Consider the following 21781-nt stretch of genomic DNA (forward strand, 5'->3'; position numbering starts at 1 on the left):
TATATATATATATATATATCGATGACACGGCTCTGCATGCTCGTCCGCACATTCAAAACCCTTCTAGCCTATTAGGACAAGGTTGTTGATGAAACTCTAAACCTTTGACCGCAGAACATGTTGCTTGTCTGCAGCTCTGGTACTAGAAATCCTCACCACTTTTCATTGAAGCAAATCTTGTTGATAGGCAAGTTAGTCTGTATATCTGTATGTGTTCATAATAACATCAGCTGACAACTGAACACAATTTAGGGAAGGAGATGAAATCACTAGTCTACGCACTAGTCACTACTACGCAGGATTCGTCTGATAAGACGGTCATCGATCTGTAGAAGAAGGGGCAGCGACCGAAATCAGGACACACCCATCTTCAAGTTCGAATTCACAATTATAACATCACGCACTGTGATGCACCAGTGGGTATTGGGTTGTTTTCTTATCAGGTGGATAATGCACCGCAAGCAGACATTCCTCCCCCTATATTTCTACCTAATTTAGACCATCGCTGCTAGGATAACGTCTTAAAAGGCAATGGATATGATTCGAACGCAAAAGCCCTACACCTCCCAGTAAGCATTATAATTGACTTTCCTGTTATTCTCTAGAACTTTAAGTACAACCTGTGAGAACTGCTATCCGAAGTAGATGCGCTCTACTTTAAGCTAAGTTCGGGGTAGCTCAGTGGTCAAGGTACAAACTTCCTGATGGAAGGTCTGTTGTTCGAATTCTACCGCGCAATCTTGACTACTCCTGTCTAGGCTTGGGCAACCGAACATCATTTCGGTCCTCATGCTTACCTCTAGTGGCATGGTAGTTAGGCACAGAAAGTTGTTACAGCTGAACGATAATTTATTTATTGATTAACTGAAATTGGATGGAATAGAAAATGCAGCTGGAGGCAGCCAATCTGTTTCGGATAGCAGGTTTAGTCAACTTCGTAATGCTTCTTGTGTTTTCCGATTTCTCTGATCATCATCATCATCAAAGACAGCAACATCTGTGTTGCCACTGATGCTTCACTGCTGTACAACCATAAGGTTTGTCTAGTTATATATATATCACATCAGACCCGGCCTTCGGTCACCGCAGAACAACCATAGGTAGGAGCATTTTCAATACCTTCTCGAGTAACAACATCAAATGCCACAACTTGTTGAAACTGGCCTAGGTAGCGCACCGTTCTATGCTACACTTTCATTGCCCCTTACATTACACCCTAGAGCTTAAAATTGCACGATTGTATTGGTACCCTCCCTATTCTGATCTTGCTACAGGGTTAATTAATCTTTTATTGACCAGTTATACCAATCAGTGATAACAGAATCAACTTATTCTCATCTTATTTTAGAAGGAACTTAAAATAAGTAAACTTCTGTTTCTGGTGAAGTCAAAAAAGTGGGCCAACGTTGTTACAAACACAATATCGTCGGTGGACTTGCCCTGTGCGGTTTCCTGAAATATTTGGCCGGTGTATTTCTCCCGTCACTTGTTTTGTTCTTCAAGCGCTGCATTACAGAAAGCTAAGTTGGGTAGCTGGGGGTTTTCTATTGCCGCTATCAGTAGTGTGAATTCCTCTACACTAGCCAGTGCTGCGATACGTGTCATGCCTCTATGTCATTTGGGAGTCTTTGTATAAAGCGCCGATTTTCCTGAGCATCCCTGGGGATGGAAATCAACCTGTCGGTGGCGATTTTATTGCACTAACCGCCTGCTAAAGATAGAGGCCTGACTCACACCTTTGGGAAAGGACCTTGGCACGAAAAGTCGCTGACCTCTTTCAGTTGTGCTAGACAAGGAACAATTGTGCGATTATACCAACAAGCTTTCTGTGGGCGATTTTATTGTGCGAAAATTTCACCACACGCACTGTGTACCAAAATTTCTCACAATGTCTGTTAATTATTTCGTCCTTGAAGGTTTCTCGGGAAATTTGCGGGAGTATGACCTGTTGCGTCATCAGAAACATTGGGTAGGATTTCCTTCCAACGGGTTTCTGGTAGCCCCAGATATTGGTTTCTCACCCTAGTGCTGTGTTGTACAGACACCTACAATCCAAGCAACCATATCATAATTTGTGACTTTCTAAGGGTGGTTTAGCTTCGCAGGGAAGTACAAGACAACGTGGGCTGAAAGATTGACTGGATTAGATAAGAGCTCATCAGCCATCAAGTTGCCCGTTTTTCGCCAGTACCGCATATATCTCGGCGTCTATTTTTGCACCATGTGTTACTACCTCTGATCTGTGAACTGATTCACCTGATCGGTGAGCGAAATGTCGTGGTTGGAGTTCTTGCAGTTCACTCCATATTTATATTGTTTAGCATAGGGTTGTGCTCTAAGAGACAAATCAGTATACCCGAGTGACGGCCCCCATTTCAAGCAAGAAGCTGTTGTGCCAATCAGATTCGATATCCATCGAGCCCAAAAAAATGACGATCTAAAAATAACATACGAAAATTTAGAAACGGGGCTTGAAGAAAAATCAGGAAGAAGGGAAGGAAGGAGAGTTTGGTGCGCACAGTCTGGAAAAGAGATAACGGAATTTCACAATTTGGTTGCATGGTTGAAAGGCTGGCTGACGAATCCACTTATAGGCGGAGTCCACCAGTCTTCTCCGTAGAATTTGGTCACATGCGATCCTTGTCAGGCACAGCTTTAGCTCCTGTGTAACCAAAAAGTACCAAACAATCAGTTATGAAAGAATTCCAAAGTACAGTTTATAGTGTCGCAGTTAAATAAGCAATAGTCAAATTGGGGTCCTGCTCAATTGGCTCATATCTTTTTACTATAGGCATCCAATTTTGATAATGAAGGAGGATTTATCTGTTATCACGTGCCTTCGAGCAGGTTGTCCATCTAATTAATATATACCCCCTTTGAAGTGCCCTTAAACCTACCAAAATACAGTATCAATGTCTCTTCTGGCCAGGTGATGACCCCTCTGGATAATGGGACGACGAATGAATATTTGTTTTAAGCAAACTACATCACCTAGGTTGCCCACATTTGCAACGCATAAATACAGTCAGACAAAAGCGACTGAACTCAAAACGGCGGTGTCAATGAAGGAGAAGCAGTCATCGGTAAACTGGTTGTCCAAAAGAATGACCCCTGGTGAAACGGCATCGAACTTACGGAGAAATGAAACCGTTCACTGTGGCACAGGATCTGCTTCACATACTGTGTAAAGAAAGTGCTTCACATAAGGACCGATTAGTTGTTAACACAACTATACTGTTCAAGTTGACCAGCCCGGTGATCACAGCCGACTGTATCGTTGTGATTTGTCGGTGTTTAAACTTGCTAACTTGCTGTGGCTTGCAGAAATTGTTGAGTTCTTGTTGTTTGTTGCGACATGTACGTGTCCTACCAAGTAATCGGATGCATTTCACGAACCCACTTTGAATGAGACGCAGCAAGCTAGTCTCGTCACACCAGACTAGTGGTGCTTGCGTGCAGAAACCAATTACCAGAACAGCAAAATATTTTATTAGCTTGTGTAGCGAGTCCCATACATGGTCTCCTATTGATGAGAAATGGTTGCAGGGGACATAAGCAGAAACAGCGTTGAGTTCCCTGTCGTCAATTTTGTCCAAAATATAGATTCACATACTCTGTCTGGGTAATCCACCCACACCAGAGTAAATGTCTCTCGACTGACTCAACCATGGGTAAAGTGTCTGTTGTCCAATACGTGTGTCCACATGACTGCATGTTCTACATTTTACCCATAGTGGGGTCGCAAGAATCGAAGAAGGGTTTCGATTACATACTGGCTGAAGTTCACAGGTAGGTAGTAGGCAAATTTGAGAGTCAAATTTTCATTCGTTCGAGCCTCGGATGCAGAATCGATCACATGTTCTGTTTCGTGTATATACTAAATATATGGTAAACGAAAACTCCAACTCCGGAAGTGATTAATGAAACTCGTTCACACCATTCGATGCTTTGTGGGAAGTAAGCAATATTAGGAAGACTCAGATGTGACCCGTCTAATGAGACAAATGAGATAGGAGTTAGTGGGAGAGTGGCCTACAAGTACAAGTGTAGACAATTTGTGGTGAGAATTATTTTGGAGTTTGTTTTCGGGTTTCAGCGAAATACGTCAGAAGCAAATAGACTGGACTCGAATGTAAGTAGTCTCTCGTGAACATCATCATCGAAAGCGTGACATCAGTGTTCAACGCGGATGCTACGCTGCGGTACAACCATCATTTATCTTAAAGCCTTATTGTGAAGAAAAGAATGAATCTGGATGGGAAGGGATCTAGTGCTAGCTTACTACAGTCATTCCGAGTGTTCAACGCGCTACGCTGCGGCACAACCATCATTTATCTTAAAGCCTTATTGTGAAGAAAAGAATGAATCTGGATGGGAAGGGATCTAGCTAGTGCTTACTACAGTCATTCCGAGATGCATACACCTGCATACACTCACTCAATCAACTGGATAGAAACTGCCAGCAAGAACGTCACTGACACTGGTATAGCTTGCAGCATGTCCAAACAGGCACAATGGGGGCCACGCGGTCCCCATACTGGAACACAAGTATTCACGACAGCTCCCAAGCGGTCGTAATCTCCTTCATACCCCTCTTCCATGTCAAGGGCCGGCCACCCCTCTGCTTCCGTCACTCTGAGTTGAGTATGGAAAACAGCATTCTTTGACAAACGATGGCTAGACATACGAAACATATGTTTCAACCAACGCAGCTTCTGGTGCTGGAAACGCCCTTCAACGGAAGTACCCGCTGCGCAACCGAAATCCCGCTTTCTAAATGCCTCGTTACTGATTCGCCCACATCAACCCACATGAGCTATGGTTCTGAGACAACGATTGTGGAGGTATCTCAATTCCGCTGATCGAACAGGCCAAGTCTCACAGACATACGACAAAACAACCTGCACTGCAGCTTGATACACACGTCCATTGAAGTTCAGGGATACACCAAATTGACGCCATAGGTATTTCAAATTAGCATCCGCGATCCGGGCCTTACAGATTCATGCATTGACCTCATGTGTCACGTTGAAAACAGAACTCATACAACTTCCGAGATACGTAGAAAGCTCCACAAGTTCCAGTGCCTTTCCCTGGGTTGTAAGTGGCGTGTTCAGTGACTGGAGGTCCAGGGCGTGCGTGACCTTACATTTCGTGGGTGCAAAGAGCATCCCAAAAGACGGGATGACTTTGGTCAGTTCATCCAAAAACAGCTGAGCCTTATCCTCCTCTTCGAAGACGAGAACCATTTGGTTAGCATATTCCAGATTGATATGGTTTTCCTCACAGGCTGTTTGAACGCCCGGTTTGTGGAGACCTTCCAACGTTCGTCTCATGATTTCATCGGTCACGAAGTCAAATAGAAAAGGAGAGAGTGGGCATCTCTGACGGACATCGCTTTGTGTACGGAAGCTTTTGGAGAGCTCGCCGTATACTCTCACCCGTTGTAAAGTCTGAGAATACAAAGAGCTTATCATGTTCATGGGACATTCCTTGATGGGCAAGCGTGTCAAGCAGAACAGACCGGTCAACCGACTCGAATGCGTCTTAAAAATCCAGGACTACTGGAATATTGAGTTGCTTATACGTATGGCGTTGTTCTGGCACCTGACAGAGTGTGAAGATTTGGTCAACGCAACCGCTACCAGGCCGGAATACCGTTTGCTGCTCTTGAGTCAATGTTTCACGAGCCACTCTAAGGCGACGAAGCACCAGTGACGCCAACAGTCTCGTTACGACCGGGGTCGAAAATGAACAAACACTATTACCGACTCCCCTGGTTGTCTGGGACAGACACCTTTTCCCAAATGCAAGCAAACAGATCAGACAAACTGTGACTGAGTACTTCACATCCATCTTTGAACAATGCGGTTGAGAGGTCATCCGAACCGGAGGCTCCGTGGCCCTTGTGAGAACATATGCAATCATAAACCTCCGAGGCCACCTGTGGTTCCACGTTCACTGTCCGGGGTCCTACGTCAGCTGTAGGCTCCCGATGCCATGTAGCGGCCATAAGAATTCTTGTTTGAAGTGCTCAGCCCACAGGTCGAAGGGTTCTCCTTCATTCGACATGTTCACTCCATTCCGATCCTTGGTGGTTTGCAGGGACCGGTCGCTCGGATCAACTGAAGTAATCTCTGGGCACTACCGGCTTGCTGCACCTCTTCCGTTACTTTGGCTTTCTTTGTCCACTACACTTCATGGTCGTCATGCACGTTCACTTTCTCGTGAACATCAATCATTCTATGAACTGTTCAACTTTTCACCCTCTATTCTGTTTCTGTGCCCAGCTTTTAATGCTGAACGACATTCAAACCGTGTCTGTACGAATTGATGTGAGCTATTTGCTTATTTCCTGGAGATGTTCGCTTCCTGAGGACAACGGTATTGCAAATCTACTTTACTTACTTTGCATTCGAAATATTCTACTCAGCAGTAGTTTAGCACATCAAAACGTTCTTCCGAATCAGATAAATTGGTCTTTCTGTGAAGTTTCTTCTGTGTGTTCAGCTTGATGGACTGGTGCGCTAATCGTGTAGAAGCATTAGATTCTTACTTTTGTGTTACACGACCTTTGGAACGGATATGGCTGCAACGGCAATTTTGGTTAATTCCAGGTGTCACGTTTTCAATTGGTAGTGTACGCCTGCAGCCAAAGAAGAGCTAAAGGACCATGAACCTAAGAGGGCACGTAGTTTTGTGAGGTCTCTGGATGCCGACATATTGATGGAATCCGGTTGTTTTTACAGTCTTACAACTGTTGCAGTTTGAAACTCGCGAAACAACAATGTCTCGTCAGGCATCGTACTAGTACTTCCTCGTGATACATTCATAAATCAACTGAGCAAGCATTTCTAAAAAAAAGTCTAAATCAGCCGCATACACTCACTCAATCAACTGGATAGAAACTGCCAGCAAGAACGTCACTGACACTGGTATAGCTTGCAGCATGTCCAAACAGGCACAATGGGGGCCACGCGGTCCCCATACTGGAACACAAGTAGTCACGACAGCACCCAAGCGGTCGTAATCTCCTTCATACCCCTCTTCCATGTCAAGGGCCGGCCACCCCTCTGCTTCCGTCACTCTGAGTTGAGTATGGAAAACAGCATTCTTTGGCAAACGATGGCTAGACATACGAAACATATGTTTCAACCAACGCAGCTTCTGGTGCTGGAAACGCCCTTCAACGGAAGTACCCGCTGCGCAACCGAAATCCCGCTTTCTAAATGCCTCGTTACTGATTCGCCCACATCAACCCACATGAGCTATGGTTCTGAGACAACGATTGTGGAGGTATCTCAATTCCGCTGATCGAACAGGCCAAGTCTCACAGACATACGACAAAACAACCTGCACTGCAGCTTGATACACACGTCCATTGAAGTTCAGGGATACACCAAATTGACGCCATAGGTATTTCAAATTAGCATCCGCGATCCGGGCCTTACAGATTCATGCATTGACCTCATGTGTCACGTTGAAAACAGAACTCATACAACTTCCGAGATACGTAGAAAGCTCCACAAGTTCCAGTGCCTTTCCCTGGGTTGTAAGTGGCGTGTTCAGTGACTGGAGGTCCAGGGCGTGCGTGACCTTACATTTCGTGGGTGCAAAGAGCATCCCAAAAGACGGGATGACTTTGGTCAGTTCATCCAAAAACAGCTGAGCCTTATCCTCCTCTTCGAAGACGAGAACCATTTGGTTAGCATATTCCAGATTGATATGGTTTTCCTCACAGGCTGTTTGAACGCCCGGTTTGTGGAGACCTTCCAACGTTCGTCTCATGATTTCATCGGTCACGAAGTCAAATAGAAAAGGAGAGAGTGGGCATCTCTGACGGACATCGCTTTGTGTACGGAAGCTTTTGGAGAGCTCGCCGTATACTCTCACCCGTTGTAAAGTCTGAGAATACAAAGAGCTTATCATGTTCATGGGACATTCCTTGATGGGCAAGCGTGTCAAGCAGAACAGACCGGTCAACCGACTCGAATGCGTCTTAAAAATCCAGGACTACTGGAATATTGAGTTGCTTATACGTATGGCGTTGTTCTGGCACCTGACAGAGTGTGAAGATTTGGTCAACGCAACCGCTACCAGGCCGGAATACCGTTTGCTGCTCTTGAGTCAATGTTTCACGAGCCACTCTAAGGCGACGAAGCACCAGTGACGCCAACAGTCTCGTTACGACCGGGGTCGAAAATGAACAAACACTATTACCGACTCCCCTGGTTGTCTGGGACAGACACCTTTTCCCAAATGCAAGCAAACAGATCAGACAAACTGTGACTGAGTACTTCACATCCATCTTTGAACAATGCGGTTGAGAGGTCATCCGAACCGGAGGCTCCGTGGCCCTTGTGAGAACATATGCAATCATAAACCTCCGAGGCCACCTGTGGTTCCACGTTCACTGTCCGGGGTCCTACGTCAGCTGTAGGCTCCCGATGCCATGTAGCGGCCATAAGAATTGTTGTTTGAAGTGCTCAGCCCACAGGTCGAAGGGTTCTCCTTCATTCGACATGTTCACTCCATTCCGATCCTTGGTGGTTTGCAGGGACCGGTCGCTCGGATCAACTGAAGTAATCTCTGGGCACTACCGGCTTGCTGCACCTCTTCCGTTACTTTGGCTTTCTTTGTCCACTACACTTCATGGTCGTCATGCACGTTCACTTTCTCGTGAACATCAATCATTCTATGAACTGTTCAACTTTTCACCCTCTATTCTGTTTCTGTGCCCAGCTTTTAATGCTGAACGACATTCAAACCGTGTCTGTACGAATTGATGTGAGCTATTTGCTTATTTCCTGGAGATGTTCGCTTCCTGAGGACAACGGTATTGCAAATCTACTTTACTTACTTTGCATTCGAAATATTCTACTCAGCAGTAGTTTAGCACATCAAAACGTTCTTCCGAATCAGATAAATTGGTCTTTCTGTGAAGTTTCTTCTGTGTGTTCAGCTTGATGGACTGGTGCGCTAATCGTGTAGAAGCATTAGATTCTTACTTTTGTGTTACACGACCTTTGGAACGGATATGGCTGCAACGGCAATTTTGGTTAATTCCAGGTGTCACGTTTTCAATTGGTAGTGTACGCCTGCAGCCAAAGAAGAGCTAAAGGACCATGAACCTAAGAGGGCACGTAGTTTTGTGAGGTCTCTGGATGCCGACATATTGATGGAATCCGGTTGTTTTTACAGTCTTACAACTGTTGCAGTTTGAAACTCGCGAAACAACAATGTCTCGTCAGGCATCGTACTAGTACTTCCTCGTGATACATTCATAAATCAACTGAGCAAGCATTTCTAAAAAAAAGTCTAAATCAGCCGTTCTGTTTAAGGGACAAAATGTGCATATTAGGTTAATGTTCTCTCTCGTTATTGCTCTCAATTCTGTTTCGCCGAAGATCATCAAAAACCGACTTTTTAGATTTGGTCTCCCTGGTATTCCAACGGGTTGAACCTTAGTTGAGATGCAGGAGAGTATTATAAAATGTTTCATTTTACAACCTGGAATGGCTAATTATTGAAACATTTACCGTAAGATCATCGTCTTCTCAGTCACCAAAGCAACACTTTCCCAGGACAATAACTTTTCTGCTGAACAGCTAGTTACAATGTACACCTTCATAATAAGAATTTTTGGTATTTTTCTTAGAGTGTCTGAATCGATTTCGTAAGATACATTAATGGAAGTCTAAGGAACATTTGTAACATTGAAGTGTTTCCGCGGGTACTCAAGAGACTCGGGACTTTGCAGAATCCTCACAATCACGACTGTGCACCGAGCCACCTGTGGAATTTTTATACTGACACCAATAGTCCCAAAGAGTCGGCTTAGAAATCCCATGGATACATCTTGTAAAAAATAATGGGATGTCAAAGTACGCAAAGGATACATTGTCTGAGACAGCTCAACATTTGACATCATACCATTCCCCTAGTTTTGAATGCCAGGTAGGTTTGTGCTAAGTTTAATGACAGGAATAAAACGGTAGGCTGTTGCGACACACGCATTTGCATAGTACCTAAGTAGGGATTTCCAAGTAGAAATTTATGCTGTCTAAAACCCAGGCACAAAGGGGGTGATTGGTAATTGTCTCGATAAACGGAAGGAGCAGATTTGATGTGCTCAATCTCAGTGCAACCTATTTAGATCCGTAAACTCATCATATCACATATCATCATTCGCGGTCATTGGCTGCGTCGCTCACGATGATAATGAAAAGGAGGATAGCCATGTGCTTTCCTTGAAGCTGGTTTATCACCATTCACTTAGACCCCTCATGTATCTGTACAAAAAAGTTTTGAAATTCGATTCTGCCGAAGTTTCTCTGTCGATCCGTCATTTGTGCACCAAATCTGGCAGAGTGCCGTGTTGGTTGAAACCTAGGATAACACGATTCCGCTCTGAATCTTTCTTTAATTCCGACATTAGTCAACAAGATTTAATTTTTCTTAAACGCTACCGCAAAATGATTACAAGCAAGATGACACTGCCAGTAGCGTGTCGCACTACCTCTGTACACTGATTGGTTCTTCACTTGTGTCAGACAGACCTTAAAAGGAAAATGCTTGGTGCGTCAGTGCGAGTTGTGAATATCTGTTTGTTTACCTTCCACGAACGCAATTATTGAGATAGACAACACATATTGGTTTACCTGGCAATCGACCATCGGATCATGTAACCAACGCACAACTGACCGAAGACATACAATCTGGTTGTTCGAATGCGAACTAGGTGAGGCGATAGTATGTGGACAGTGGTATGTAGAAAGCATAAAGCAGGAGCAATCAAAATCGCACTAAGCACGGTGACTACTCTCACTTTGTGAACGAACCTTCTCTTCAAATGTAGATTGGTCGCCAACATCTCGTCTCTTTAATCCCTCTACAAACATCATGACCGTTGCAACAATTCACTGACCGATCATATGCAATTATTTGACAACCGATGGATTCCGGCTAATTTCCGAGGTATCAGCGGAACGAGTCGAGGCTGCTGGTGCCAGTGTATATGGGTTATAACCTCCACACCGGGGGACATCCATAAGGTTTATGAATTGAATATTTTGATGATGTGTATAATTTGTTTATTCTGGTGGTGGTTTTAGTCTATAGAAGATCTTTAGCTTTGGATTGCTGAGAGCTGGCCGCATTCGCTGATAAAGGATGACTCCTGACAACTTTTGTGAGGGCAGGACATGATTTTATATTTTTTCTGAAGTTTCGTCAGTAAAATGACGGTTTCGTGATTCCCGCACATTAAAACGTGGTGAGTCCCTATAATTATTTCCGTCGCATTGTCTAGTTCGCTAGAAACTCGTGCGTGTGTACTCAAAGCTCGAACGACTATCATCAAATGCTGAAAACTATCGATGGATAAAATGAAGAATAATAGAAACTCGATAAAAAGGGGGGAATTGTGCAATTGTTTTTTCCTGTTATGTTACCTTTAGTCGATATTTCAATTATAAAGTCTGCCAGCGAAACGTGTTATGATCGTAACCAAGATAAAGTTGTTGGCTTTGTCAAATTAAATTCAGTCGAAGCGACCTCATTGATATAGTGAACTAATGCATCAGATGTGTCTATGGGATAAACTCTGACGTAATACTCGAACAATAAATCAGTGTTAGGGAACAAGGACGTGTCAAACGTCTCATCACTTCTGAAGCAGAAATCAACGATTACAGGGATCAAAACGTGTAAAAATTTTACGTTGATATGAATCTTCCCCTCCGTAGTTGTTTCTCACCTCCAATCACACCAACACATAACAACAATCCTTGTTCTGTTCATGTTCCACCATTCTGGCACTACGACACATGCATCTGGTTCACACCAGTTCAAGCTCAGTTTGCCCTCCTCGGAATCACGCAAGAGCACAGTGTGTATTAACATGTGCTTGCAGTACCCCATCCCGAAATCGCAGCCGATTTACGCAAAGTTTTAATGGACCCTGACGTCACAAAACAGTATACTCCACTACATACCGCCACCATTAAACGCTATAGTTTATCCGAACATAAACGACTGCAACAACTACTTGGCGGAGAATCTTTCGATGGCTCTGCTCCATCTCAACTGTTGCGACAACTTTACAGCAACATGGGGACCGCAAACTTGATGAAGCCTTGTTTAAAAAACTTTTTCTGGAACATTTACCAGCCAACGTACAGTCAGCTCTCGCTTCCAGTTCAGAAGGTTTTCCACTCTCTAGACTTGCTAGTATAGCAGATAAGATACTAGAAATTCAACTCTGCTCTTCTAGTATTTCTCCAGTAGATATATACCAATTTTTGCCCGCTTTACACGATCGTCTTGACAAGTTAACCGAATAGGTTGAAGCCATTCGCTTGTCTCGACCCTTAAGTTTCGCTGTGCGCTGTCGCGTTCACACTCGCATTCTCGACCAAATTCACCCCCAGAATAAATGCTCATTGCTGGGACCATAGCACGGTCGAACATCGTACACGCAAGTGCTCTCAACCGTTTTCCTTCCGAACTAACCACCCATCCTCTTAGTCATCGTCGGAAAAGCGCATGAGCAGAAATATAGAGGCGAGTAAAGTTCAATGCCTTCATATCACTCGCCGCATGAAAATTTTCGATAAGACTTCTGGCCTCAGTTTTCTTACTGACACCAGAGCCTACATCAGCATTATCCCCTATCAGCCTCTCATTCCAACTCCAAACCTTCTAGTTTTAGTCTAGCTGCCACCAATAGTTCCCTTATCAAAATTTACGGACAGCATGTTTCACGAGTTAGTCTAGGGTTACGCAGTGAGTTTATGTGAATTGTCGTCATCGCTGACGTACACCACCCTATCATTGGCGCCGATTTTCTCACATATTTCAACGTGTTGGTCGATCTGAGACAAGAACGTCTCATCGATGCTCTACTGTCTGTTAGAAGACGATCTATCCCCTTACCGTCAATTTATCCAGTGACAGATTTTAGGAGTGGCGATTCACCATATGACAGATTGCTTAATGAATTTCCAAACGCAATTTTCATCAACCAAACCCAAAATACTCCGTATTCCACTACATTCATACATGTGGCCCTCCTGTTTTTACACATGCACATTGTTTGGCCCCCTGAAAACTTATGCATAGCCAAGAACTAATTTCAGCATATGCTTCAACCAGGTTTCATCAGACCTTCTCAAAGCACGTGAACTTCACTTCTCCATATGGTACCTAAGAAAACGTCCTCAGACTGGCATCCTTGTGGTGACTGTTGCGTGCTCACTATACCTCGCCACTACCCTATCCCACACCTGCATGACTTATCTTCTTGTCTAAACAGATGCACTGTTCTTCTGTCATATTGACATCTCCCGAGCTTATCGCCACATCCCTGTACATTCAGACGACGTTCAAAAAACTGCTACTACCACACCGTTCGGGCTATTCAAGTTTCGATGCATGCCTTCGTAACGTAGCCCAAACTTCTCAGAGTTTCATAGATTCAAGTGCTATCTGGTTTGCATTTGTTTGCGCTCACCTAGATGACATTTTCGTTGCTAGTCCTAACACTGAACAACATATCGAACACTTACGTCTCTTAGTTACTCGATTACGCGATCATGGTGTTGTTATCAACACTCAAAAATGTATTTTCGGCTCATATTCGTTGAACTTTCTTGGCCACACGATAAGTTAACCATTATTCGTAATTTCCCTCTTCCTATCTCATTTAAGCGGCTTAAACGTCTCTTAGGAATGGTTAAATTCTACCGACGCTTCATCCCTAAAGCTGGTTCTTTATCGGCAACCTTTACAAATCTTTTATCTGGAAACCCCAGAACTTTCCGGTTGACCGATTCAACCATATATGTTTTCGAGCAAGCCAAAGCCTCCTTAGCTTCTCTCAAACTATTTCACTTACACCATGATTCCTTTCGATCACCCATGCTATGGGCGCAGTTTTGCACCAGACTATCAATGATGTGCATCAGCCACTTGTATTTTTCTCCCAATGAGCTATCACTCACCGAATTAAGTTACGGTACATTTGGTAGAGAGCTGTTAACCATTCACCTATCTATCCTCCATTTCCATCATTTTCTGGAAGGACACGAATTTTGCATCGGTAGAGATCATAAACCGTTGACGTCAGCCTTACTAGCCAAGCCTGATAAATATTCACCCCGAAAATACTTCACGTTGATTATATTTCCCAATTCAGCAATGTCATTCGCCATGTATCAGGACATCCGAACGCTGTCGCTGAAACCTTACCTCGTCCGGAAATCGACTCGCTCCACTCGACACCTACGATCGATCTGCAGAGTATAGCACAATCACAGAAAGACGAGCGCGTCATAGCGCCATCACCGGACAAATCTTCATTACAGATGGGCCCATACCACTACAAACAGCACCAGGTAACACAGACTGTGTTTCCTCTACATCCGATCCACGAACCCTAGTTCCATGCGATGCGTTACATAAGGTGGCACATCCTGGAATACGTGCAACGAACAAACTCTCAACACTTCGTATGGCCGAATATGAACAAAGACATCCGTTTATGGGCAAAAACTGGTCAAAAAACTTATCAACGTTCAAAATTCATTTGGAATACGCGCTCACCCGTCGGCACTTCCTCACAACCAGACTGCCGATTTGACCATGTTCACTTAGACATAGTCGGCCCGCTGCCGATATCTAACGGTTTTTCTTACCTTCTCAGATGTGCTGATCGCTTTACACGATGGCCCCAAGCTACCCCCATTTGCGATATTTCTGCCAAGACTAGCATTCGAGCATTCACAAACGGTTGGAGTACCAATTTCGGGGTCCCTTCCCTTATAACTACCGACCACGGATCGTAATTTGAATCAAAACTATTCCAGCGTCTCACTGAACTACTCGGATGCAAACGCATTCACACCAATGCCTATCATCCTCAAGCTAACGGTTTAGTTGAACGATTTCACCGACATTTGAAGACCGCTTTGCGATCACAGAACAGTTTACCTAGTTGGTCTGATCAACTACCGTTGATATTGCCATAGTTACGCACATTGTTCCGTTCATCCCTGAACTGCTCGTCAGCAGAACTGGTTTACGGCACATCTACTTATGTTCATCTACTTATGTTACTAAATTAAAAACGCACATGTCTCAACTCCGTTATTACTTACCTCCAACACAAAAGAAATCATTCTTTTTTCCTCCAAATCTATCTCCCGTTCTCATGTTTTCGTTCATTCTGATCACGTTAGACCACACCTACAACTTCCATACACCGGTCGTTTCCGTGGTCTCTTGAGGAATGACAAATATTTTACTGTTTACTCACATAATAAACGGGGAAGCATTTCTATTAATCGACTGAAACCTACTTATTCGACTCTCTTGAATCAACTGTCCCTGACAATCCACAACTCAAAGTGCCCATCGTAAGGCTGCACCCCCTTCTTCAGAACCTAACAATGAACACCCTGCACAACCTCACTGTACCACTCGTTCTGGCAGACGCGTACACTGGCCAGACCGTCTCGTCGCAGGTTAACATCAACTATCATCTCACCACCACATATTTTCTCTTCGCTAGGGCGGAGTATTTGTAGCAGTCACCCACTAGATCACGCGTCACAATCACTCAAACCACGTGACAATTCCTGTCCCACTTTCAAGCTTAACCGACAACGCGTACACTACGACTTCCCAACCATTTTTGTTCACGTGGCTGCCACCTGCGTCGCCCATCAGGCTTAAGAACATCAAGTCAAGTTGCATTCATGTTCGTGCAAGCGTCAAACACGCCGGGACACCCCTCTGTTCACACCACACACAATAAATTGACATGCAACTCGGCCCAAGACACAAGCGCGCGTACAGGATAGACAATCATCCGAGCTCCACACAGGTAAATTCGGAACACGTGTAGCACATATACTGCAGAGAGGACACGTCCTGCGTCCGGAACTTCACTCAGATACTCTCAACAAGTGTCCTCAAACGATAAGTCACTTTTTGGCTTATTCCACTTTACGTATTGTATTTATTTTTATCAAGTGCACCTAACTATTATATTCATCATCATTTGTTATTGTTTGTTACTTTCTGACAATCAACTTCATTACGTTACAACTAGAACGCTGACAGGCGTTCCGCCGAAAATTGAGCCAAATCTATGAATGGACCGCTTGGAATTCAATGAAGTAGAAACTTCGATTCTGGTTTATCTGAGAACCTCGACCTAATGGTGAAAACCAGCGGGATGAGACTTTTTGTAGTTACTCAATACTATGGTAAGCATAAATCTCATATGAACTGAAGACACTGGTTCCCAGATCTGCATCAAAAATAGCTCGTTTACTCGAGGAATAAATCACTTCAACGAAGGAACTGTAGAATGCGGGTTCATTGAACAAACGTAAGCTATAGTTCCTAATAAAACAACATATTACTATCTTTCAGTCAAACCTGACAAGCTCAGTTCAGTGAAGAGGGTGAGGATGTTTTGAGTCGGGCTAGATGTAAAGAGATTAACCAAGTTGGATATGCGGGCTGCAGTGGGAGTGTAAATGAAAATGTTACTTTTCGCCGGCAAAACTTACTTTAGGTTAATGTGCCAGATGGTTTGTTTTGCTCTGAGAGCTTTGACGAGCGCAAATACAGGTAGGTGACTTTAGTGTACTTAGGCGAAAATGCGGGCACTTAGTTTTGTGGTCAATGACTATAGAAGGCTCACACTGCCTCGCATGTATACGTCGAGGTTGAACAAATAACTCGCCATAAGTGAATTATTTTCGTAAGACAAGGGGGATACATAGCCCAGTATCCACAAAAAACCACATGATAATTATTTGTCCGGTGACCGTGTAACATGCACACAGTAGGCGGCTGGGTGCAGCAGTATACATTTTGCGTGTCGCCGATTCTTTGGGTGAAGATGGGGAAGTAATCGAAGAGGTCTACTAATCTTGATTCCACAAAACGCCAAAAATGGTTTTGCAACATTGTGCCTGACCTACTGTTGATCGTGTGTCGACAGTCGGTGAATGTTCATATTAACCATTGGATCAGCACAACCGTCGTGCTTTTGTGTGGGAGGAGTGTTCAGAGCTCTACTTATGTTCATCTACTTATGTTACTAAATTAAAAACGCACATGTCTCAACTCCGTTATTACTTACCTCCAACACAAAAGAAATCATTCTTTTTTCCTCCAAATCTATCTCCCGTTCTCATGTTTTCGTTCATTCTGATCACGTTAGACCACACCTACAACTTCCATACACCGGTCGTTTCCGTGGTCTCTTGAGGAATGACAAATATTTTACTGTTTACTCACATAATAAACGGGGAAGCATTTCTATTAATCGACTGAAACCTACTTATTCGACTCTCTTGAATCAACTGTCCCTGACAATCCACAACTCAAAGTGCCCATCGTAAGGCTGCACCCCCTTCTTCAGAACCTAACAATGAACACCCTGCACAACCTCACTGTACCACTCGTTCTGGCAGACGCGTACACTGGCCAGACCGTCTCGTCGCAGGTTAACATCAACTATCATCTCACCACCACATATTTTCTCTTCGCTAGGGCGGAGTATTTGTAGCAGTCACCCACTAGATCACGCGTCACAATCACTCAAACCACGTGACAATTCCTGTCCCACTTTCAAGCTTAACCGACAACGCGTACACTACGACTTCCCAACCATTTTTGTTCACGTGGCTGCCACCTGCGTCGCCCATCAGGCTTAAGAACATCAAGTCAAGTTGCATTCATGTTCGTGCAAGCGTCAAACACGCCGGGACACCCCTCTGTTCACACCACACACAATAAATTGACATGCAACTCGGCCCAAGACACAAGCGCGCGTACAGGATAGACAATCATCCGAGCTCCACACAGGTAAATTCGGAACACGTGTAGCACATATACTGCAGAGAGGACACGTCCTGCGTCCGGAACTTCACTCAGATACTCTCAACAAGTGTCCTCAAACGATAAGTCACTTTTTGGCTTATTCCACTTTACGTATTGTATTTATTTTTATCAAGTGCACCTAACTATTATATTCATCATCATTTGTTATTGTTTGTTACTTTCTGACAATCAACTTCATTACGTTACAACTAGAACGCTGACAGGCGTTCCGCCGAAAATTGAGCCAAATCTATGAATGGACCGCTTGGAATTCAATGAAGTAGAAACTTCGATTCTGGTTTATCTGAGAACCTCGACCTAATGGTGAAAACCAGCGGGATGAGACTTTTTGTAGTTACTCAATACTATGGTAAGCATAAATCTCATATGAACTGAAGACACTGGTTCCCAGATCTGCATCAAAAATAGCTCGTTTACTCGAGGAATAAATCACTTCAACGAAGGAACTGTAGAATGCGGGTTCATTGAACAAACGTAAGCTATAGTTCCTAATAAAACAACATATTACTATCTTTCAGTCAAACCTGACAAGCTCAGTTCAGTGAAGAGGGTGAGGATGTTTTGAGTCGGGCTAGATGTAAAGAGATTAACCAAGTTGGATATGCGGGCTGCAGTGGGAGTGTAAATGAAAATGTTACTTTTCGCCGGCAAAACTTACTTTAGGTTAATGTGCCAGATGGTTTGTTTTGCTCTGAGAGCTTTGACGAGCGCAAATACAGGTAGGTGACTTTAGTGTACTTAGGCGAAAATGCGGGCACTTAGTTTTGTGGTCAATGACTATAGAAGGCTCACACTGCCTCGCATGTATACGTCGAGGTTGAACAAATAACTCGCCATAAGTGAATTATTTTCGTAAGACAAGGGGGATACATAGCCCAGTATCCACAAAAAACCACATGATAATTATTTGTCCGGTGACCGTGTAACATGCACACAGTAGGCGGCTGGGTGCAGCAGTATACATTTTGCGTGTCGCCGATTCTTTGGGTGAAGATGGGGAAGTAATCGAAGAGGTCTACTAATCTTGATTCCACAAAACGCCAAAAATGGTTTTGCAACATTGTGCCTGACCTACTGTTGATCGTGTGTCGACAGTCGGTGAATGTTCATATTAACCATTGGATCAGCACAACCGTCGTGCTTTTGTGTGGGAGGAGTGTTCAGAGCAGCCATGTCTGAGTAGACGCAGTGTCTCACAGTGAAAAGAGTGATTCCCAATCAGTTTATGTCCATTTCGGACCGTCTCAGATAGAGGTTTTACAAAGTTCCAACCATGTTCTCCACATTTTTGTTCATGCTTATTCGGTTGTTTGTTCCGTGTTATATAACTTCCATTCAATAACGGACCCCTTAGACTTAAGTGAGTAATATTCGAGTTACAGACTTGTGGGAAGAAACGCAGAATGAAGTACCATCTCTAGATGTAGGGTCATATTCCCTCTGGAGCTTAGCATTCGTAAAGCACGGTCAAGTACCTAAAAAGACAAGATGTCTTGTCGTTAGTGTGATGGCAATGTTGTGCATACCACGACATGGACAGACATGACTCATTCAGTCAAGGTCTAGCTCAGTTACTTAAGAACCAGAGCTGTCTGCATGTGACGGTGTCGTCCGGTTTGCTTGTATTTTGGATATCGCACATCACATATTACACCAGCATGTTTATAGACCGTTGAGGATTTATGGTAAATAAAAACAAGATAATTTGAATGACGCTGAGGTTCGGATGGCCAACTGAGAAGAGACAAGCAAACATACTGAAATCATGTCCAATTCCGCGTGTCTATACTTTTGTATAGTGTCGTCTAGTGCGCTCTAATTGAGTAGCGATCGACCGGTAGCACATGAGAGGTAAAAAAAATCACATCACTCATAAGTTTGTCTTGAGGATTAGGCATATTTTCCTCCATTGTGTGCCCTGTGGAAATGTTCTGCAGGTGAATTTAGGCAAACTGATATCTTTGCGTTGTTTGGTCCACTATAAACCTATCTCGAGAGCAGTGCAAGTTTTGCTTTACGTCGGGGTGTGTTTTCGAATGAGTAGATTTTGTTTGATCAAAATAATATCATCTGTCCTATTATCTGGTTTCATAGAAAACATTTTCGTTAAACAACACAGATTTCTGTCGCTAGTTTTCGTCATTGACCAACTTGTGAACAGTTCAACACGTCTTCGGGGGTCCACTGGCTCTGTTGATGCTCTCCGTAGTACTGCATTTGTGGCTTCCATGGACACGCCTTAAGCCTGACCCGAAATCAAGTTCCCCTACTGTATCCATTTCAAGGAACCTCTAGTAAAGCACTAGGTGATCCTTATTGTTTCATTCGGTCGTCGAAATTCAGTGACAAGGTTTACCTGAGTGTTACTGCAAGTGTTCAGTATATACATTTACTACAGTGATGCAATAGCAAATACAGGGTGATGGCTTTAATTGTCTGAGCGAGAAATATCCCCGGTTCCCCTTGTTCTTGAGTTCTCTTTAGTGACCAGCGTCCGTGTACCGATTTGGCTTTTCAAACAGTAGCTTCATGCTATATAAGCTTCCCTCCAAATTCCCGTTTATTTAAGCGAATAAACGGAAAATCACGTTTGTTATTCTGATTAAAAAAGGACATAATTTAGAATAACCACAGGATTAACAATATAACGCCTAATTTTGCTCGTATAAACACGCCTCTTTCTCAGTTGAAAAGTGCCTGGAACCGATAGAGTGGAAAACTTTAGGAACAATCGGTGGATTTTTTTGCATAGCAATGCTTAACTTCCAACATATAAGCTTCGTCAATCTGAGTGACTAGGTTACTAGTTTGGTAGAGATGGATCATCAGCACATCCAAAGTCCGTGTATGCCAGTATTGCCTCATCAAAATCTACTCTAGTCAGAGCGCTGTGCACAGAATAGTCTGCCAACTGAATAGCAGCTCAAACCGAGATTGCCAACGGAATTCAAGAGTTAGTATAGGTAAAGTAAAGTAAAGTAGGTTAATTAGAAAAAAACGGGTGAAAATTCCAACCCGACTAAAGTTCACAGCTCATCCAAAAACATGGACGAAAAGTGAAAACGACGTTCAAACAGAATCTTCACATGAACCTAACCGGAAGAACTAGACCCCAAGCTGGACCCAAATCCATGTAGGTTTCCCCATCGATCTTAACACTTGTTGACCCAATCTAACACACAAAATCCCTTGGCCCAAACTTAACACAGATTTAGCTTAACTTGGCTAAGTGTTTCTCTTTCCGCCTAAAATCTCGACCAACCTCGTAACCTAATCACTTGGCCTGATGAAGTTTTTGTGCCCAAAACGAAATGCTGCCTATAAGAAAATCTCCCGATTGTTCCCAAACTTCTCCGAAAACAGCACCTCTTTCTCCGTTGATGTGCAATACCACACACTGACACCAGTAGCGCACCCCATTAGATTAGCCGGGATCAGTAGTAGCATGTCCACCCAGAAATGGTCAAACAGGACACAATTTCCGTCGTCTGCCGATGCCATAGAGGAGTGATGTGATAAAAACATGCCCAACAGAGCCTGCGCTATTTCTTTGACACAGTTCAATCCACAATGACACGCAGTACATTATGTGTAACGGTGTAAAGGGTAGTCGGGTAACGGATGATCAACGTGGAGTTTTGCTGCAGAGGTCACAGATTCACTAAGAGTCTTCGCCTGTAGCGGACATTTCCATGTCCCCTCAACCGGCTTCACCTAATTTGTCCAGTACATGCGTGTTTACTAGATCCTGCGGCTGACCTGCTATACAAGTCAGTTCCTGTCTAGTATGCATCGGAACGATTCATGTTTTATACACACGTCAAACTTTCCTGTATAAGGACAGAACACAATCAAACAC

At 43.7% G+C, this 21781-nt stretch overlaps 2 protein-coding genes across 2 annotated transcripts in view; one reads left to right on the top strand and one right to left on the bottom strand.

The window, feature by feature from the left end:
* T265_04021 (hypothetical protein) overlaps positions 1-4271 on the top strand; it is a gene marked incomplete at both ends in the record, with an annotated part of 7290 nt that extends 3019 nt beyond the window's left edge. The window contains one exon of the mRNA XM_009168639.1: positions 4141-4271. Within this exon, the coding sequence (XP_009166903.1) occupies positions 4141-4271 (131 nt within the window). The remainder of the gene's footprint in view (positions 1-4140) is intronic.
* The window catches only part of T265_04022 (hypothetical protein), a gene marked incomplete at both ends in the record, with an annotated part of 88034 nt that continues 68656 nt past the window's right edge, over positions 2404-21781 (bottom strand). The window contains one exon of the mRNA XM_009168640.1: positions 2404-2662. Within this exon, the coding sequence (XP_009166904.1) occupies positions 2483-2662 (180 nt within the window). The remainder of the gene's footprint in view (positions 2663-21781) is intronic.

This window comes from Opisthorchis viverrini (genome assembly GCF_000715545.1).
Source record: "Opisthorchis viverrini unplaced genomic scaffold opera_v5_62, whole genome shotgun sequence".
Lineage (NCBI taxonomy): Eukaryota > Metazoa > Platyhelminthes > Trematoda > Opisthorchiida > Opisthorchiidae > Opisthorchis > Opisthorchis viverrini.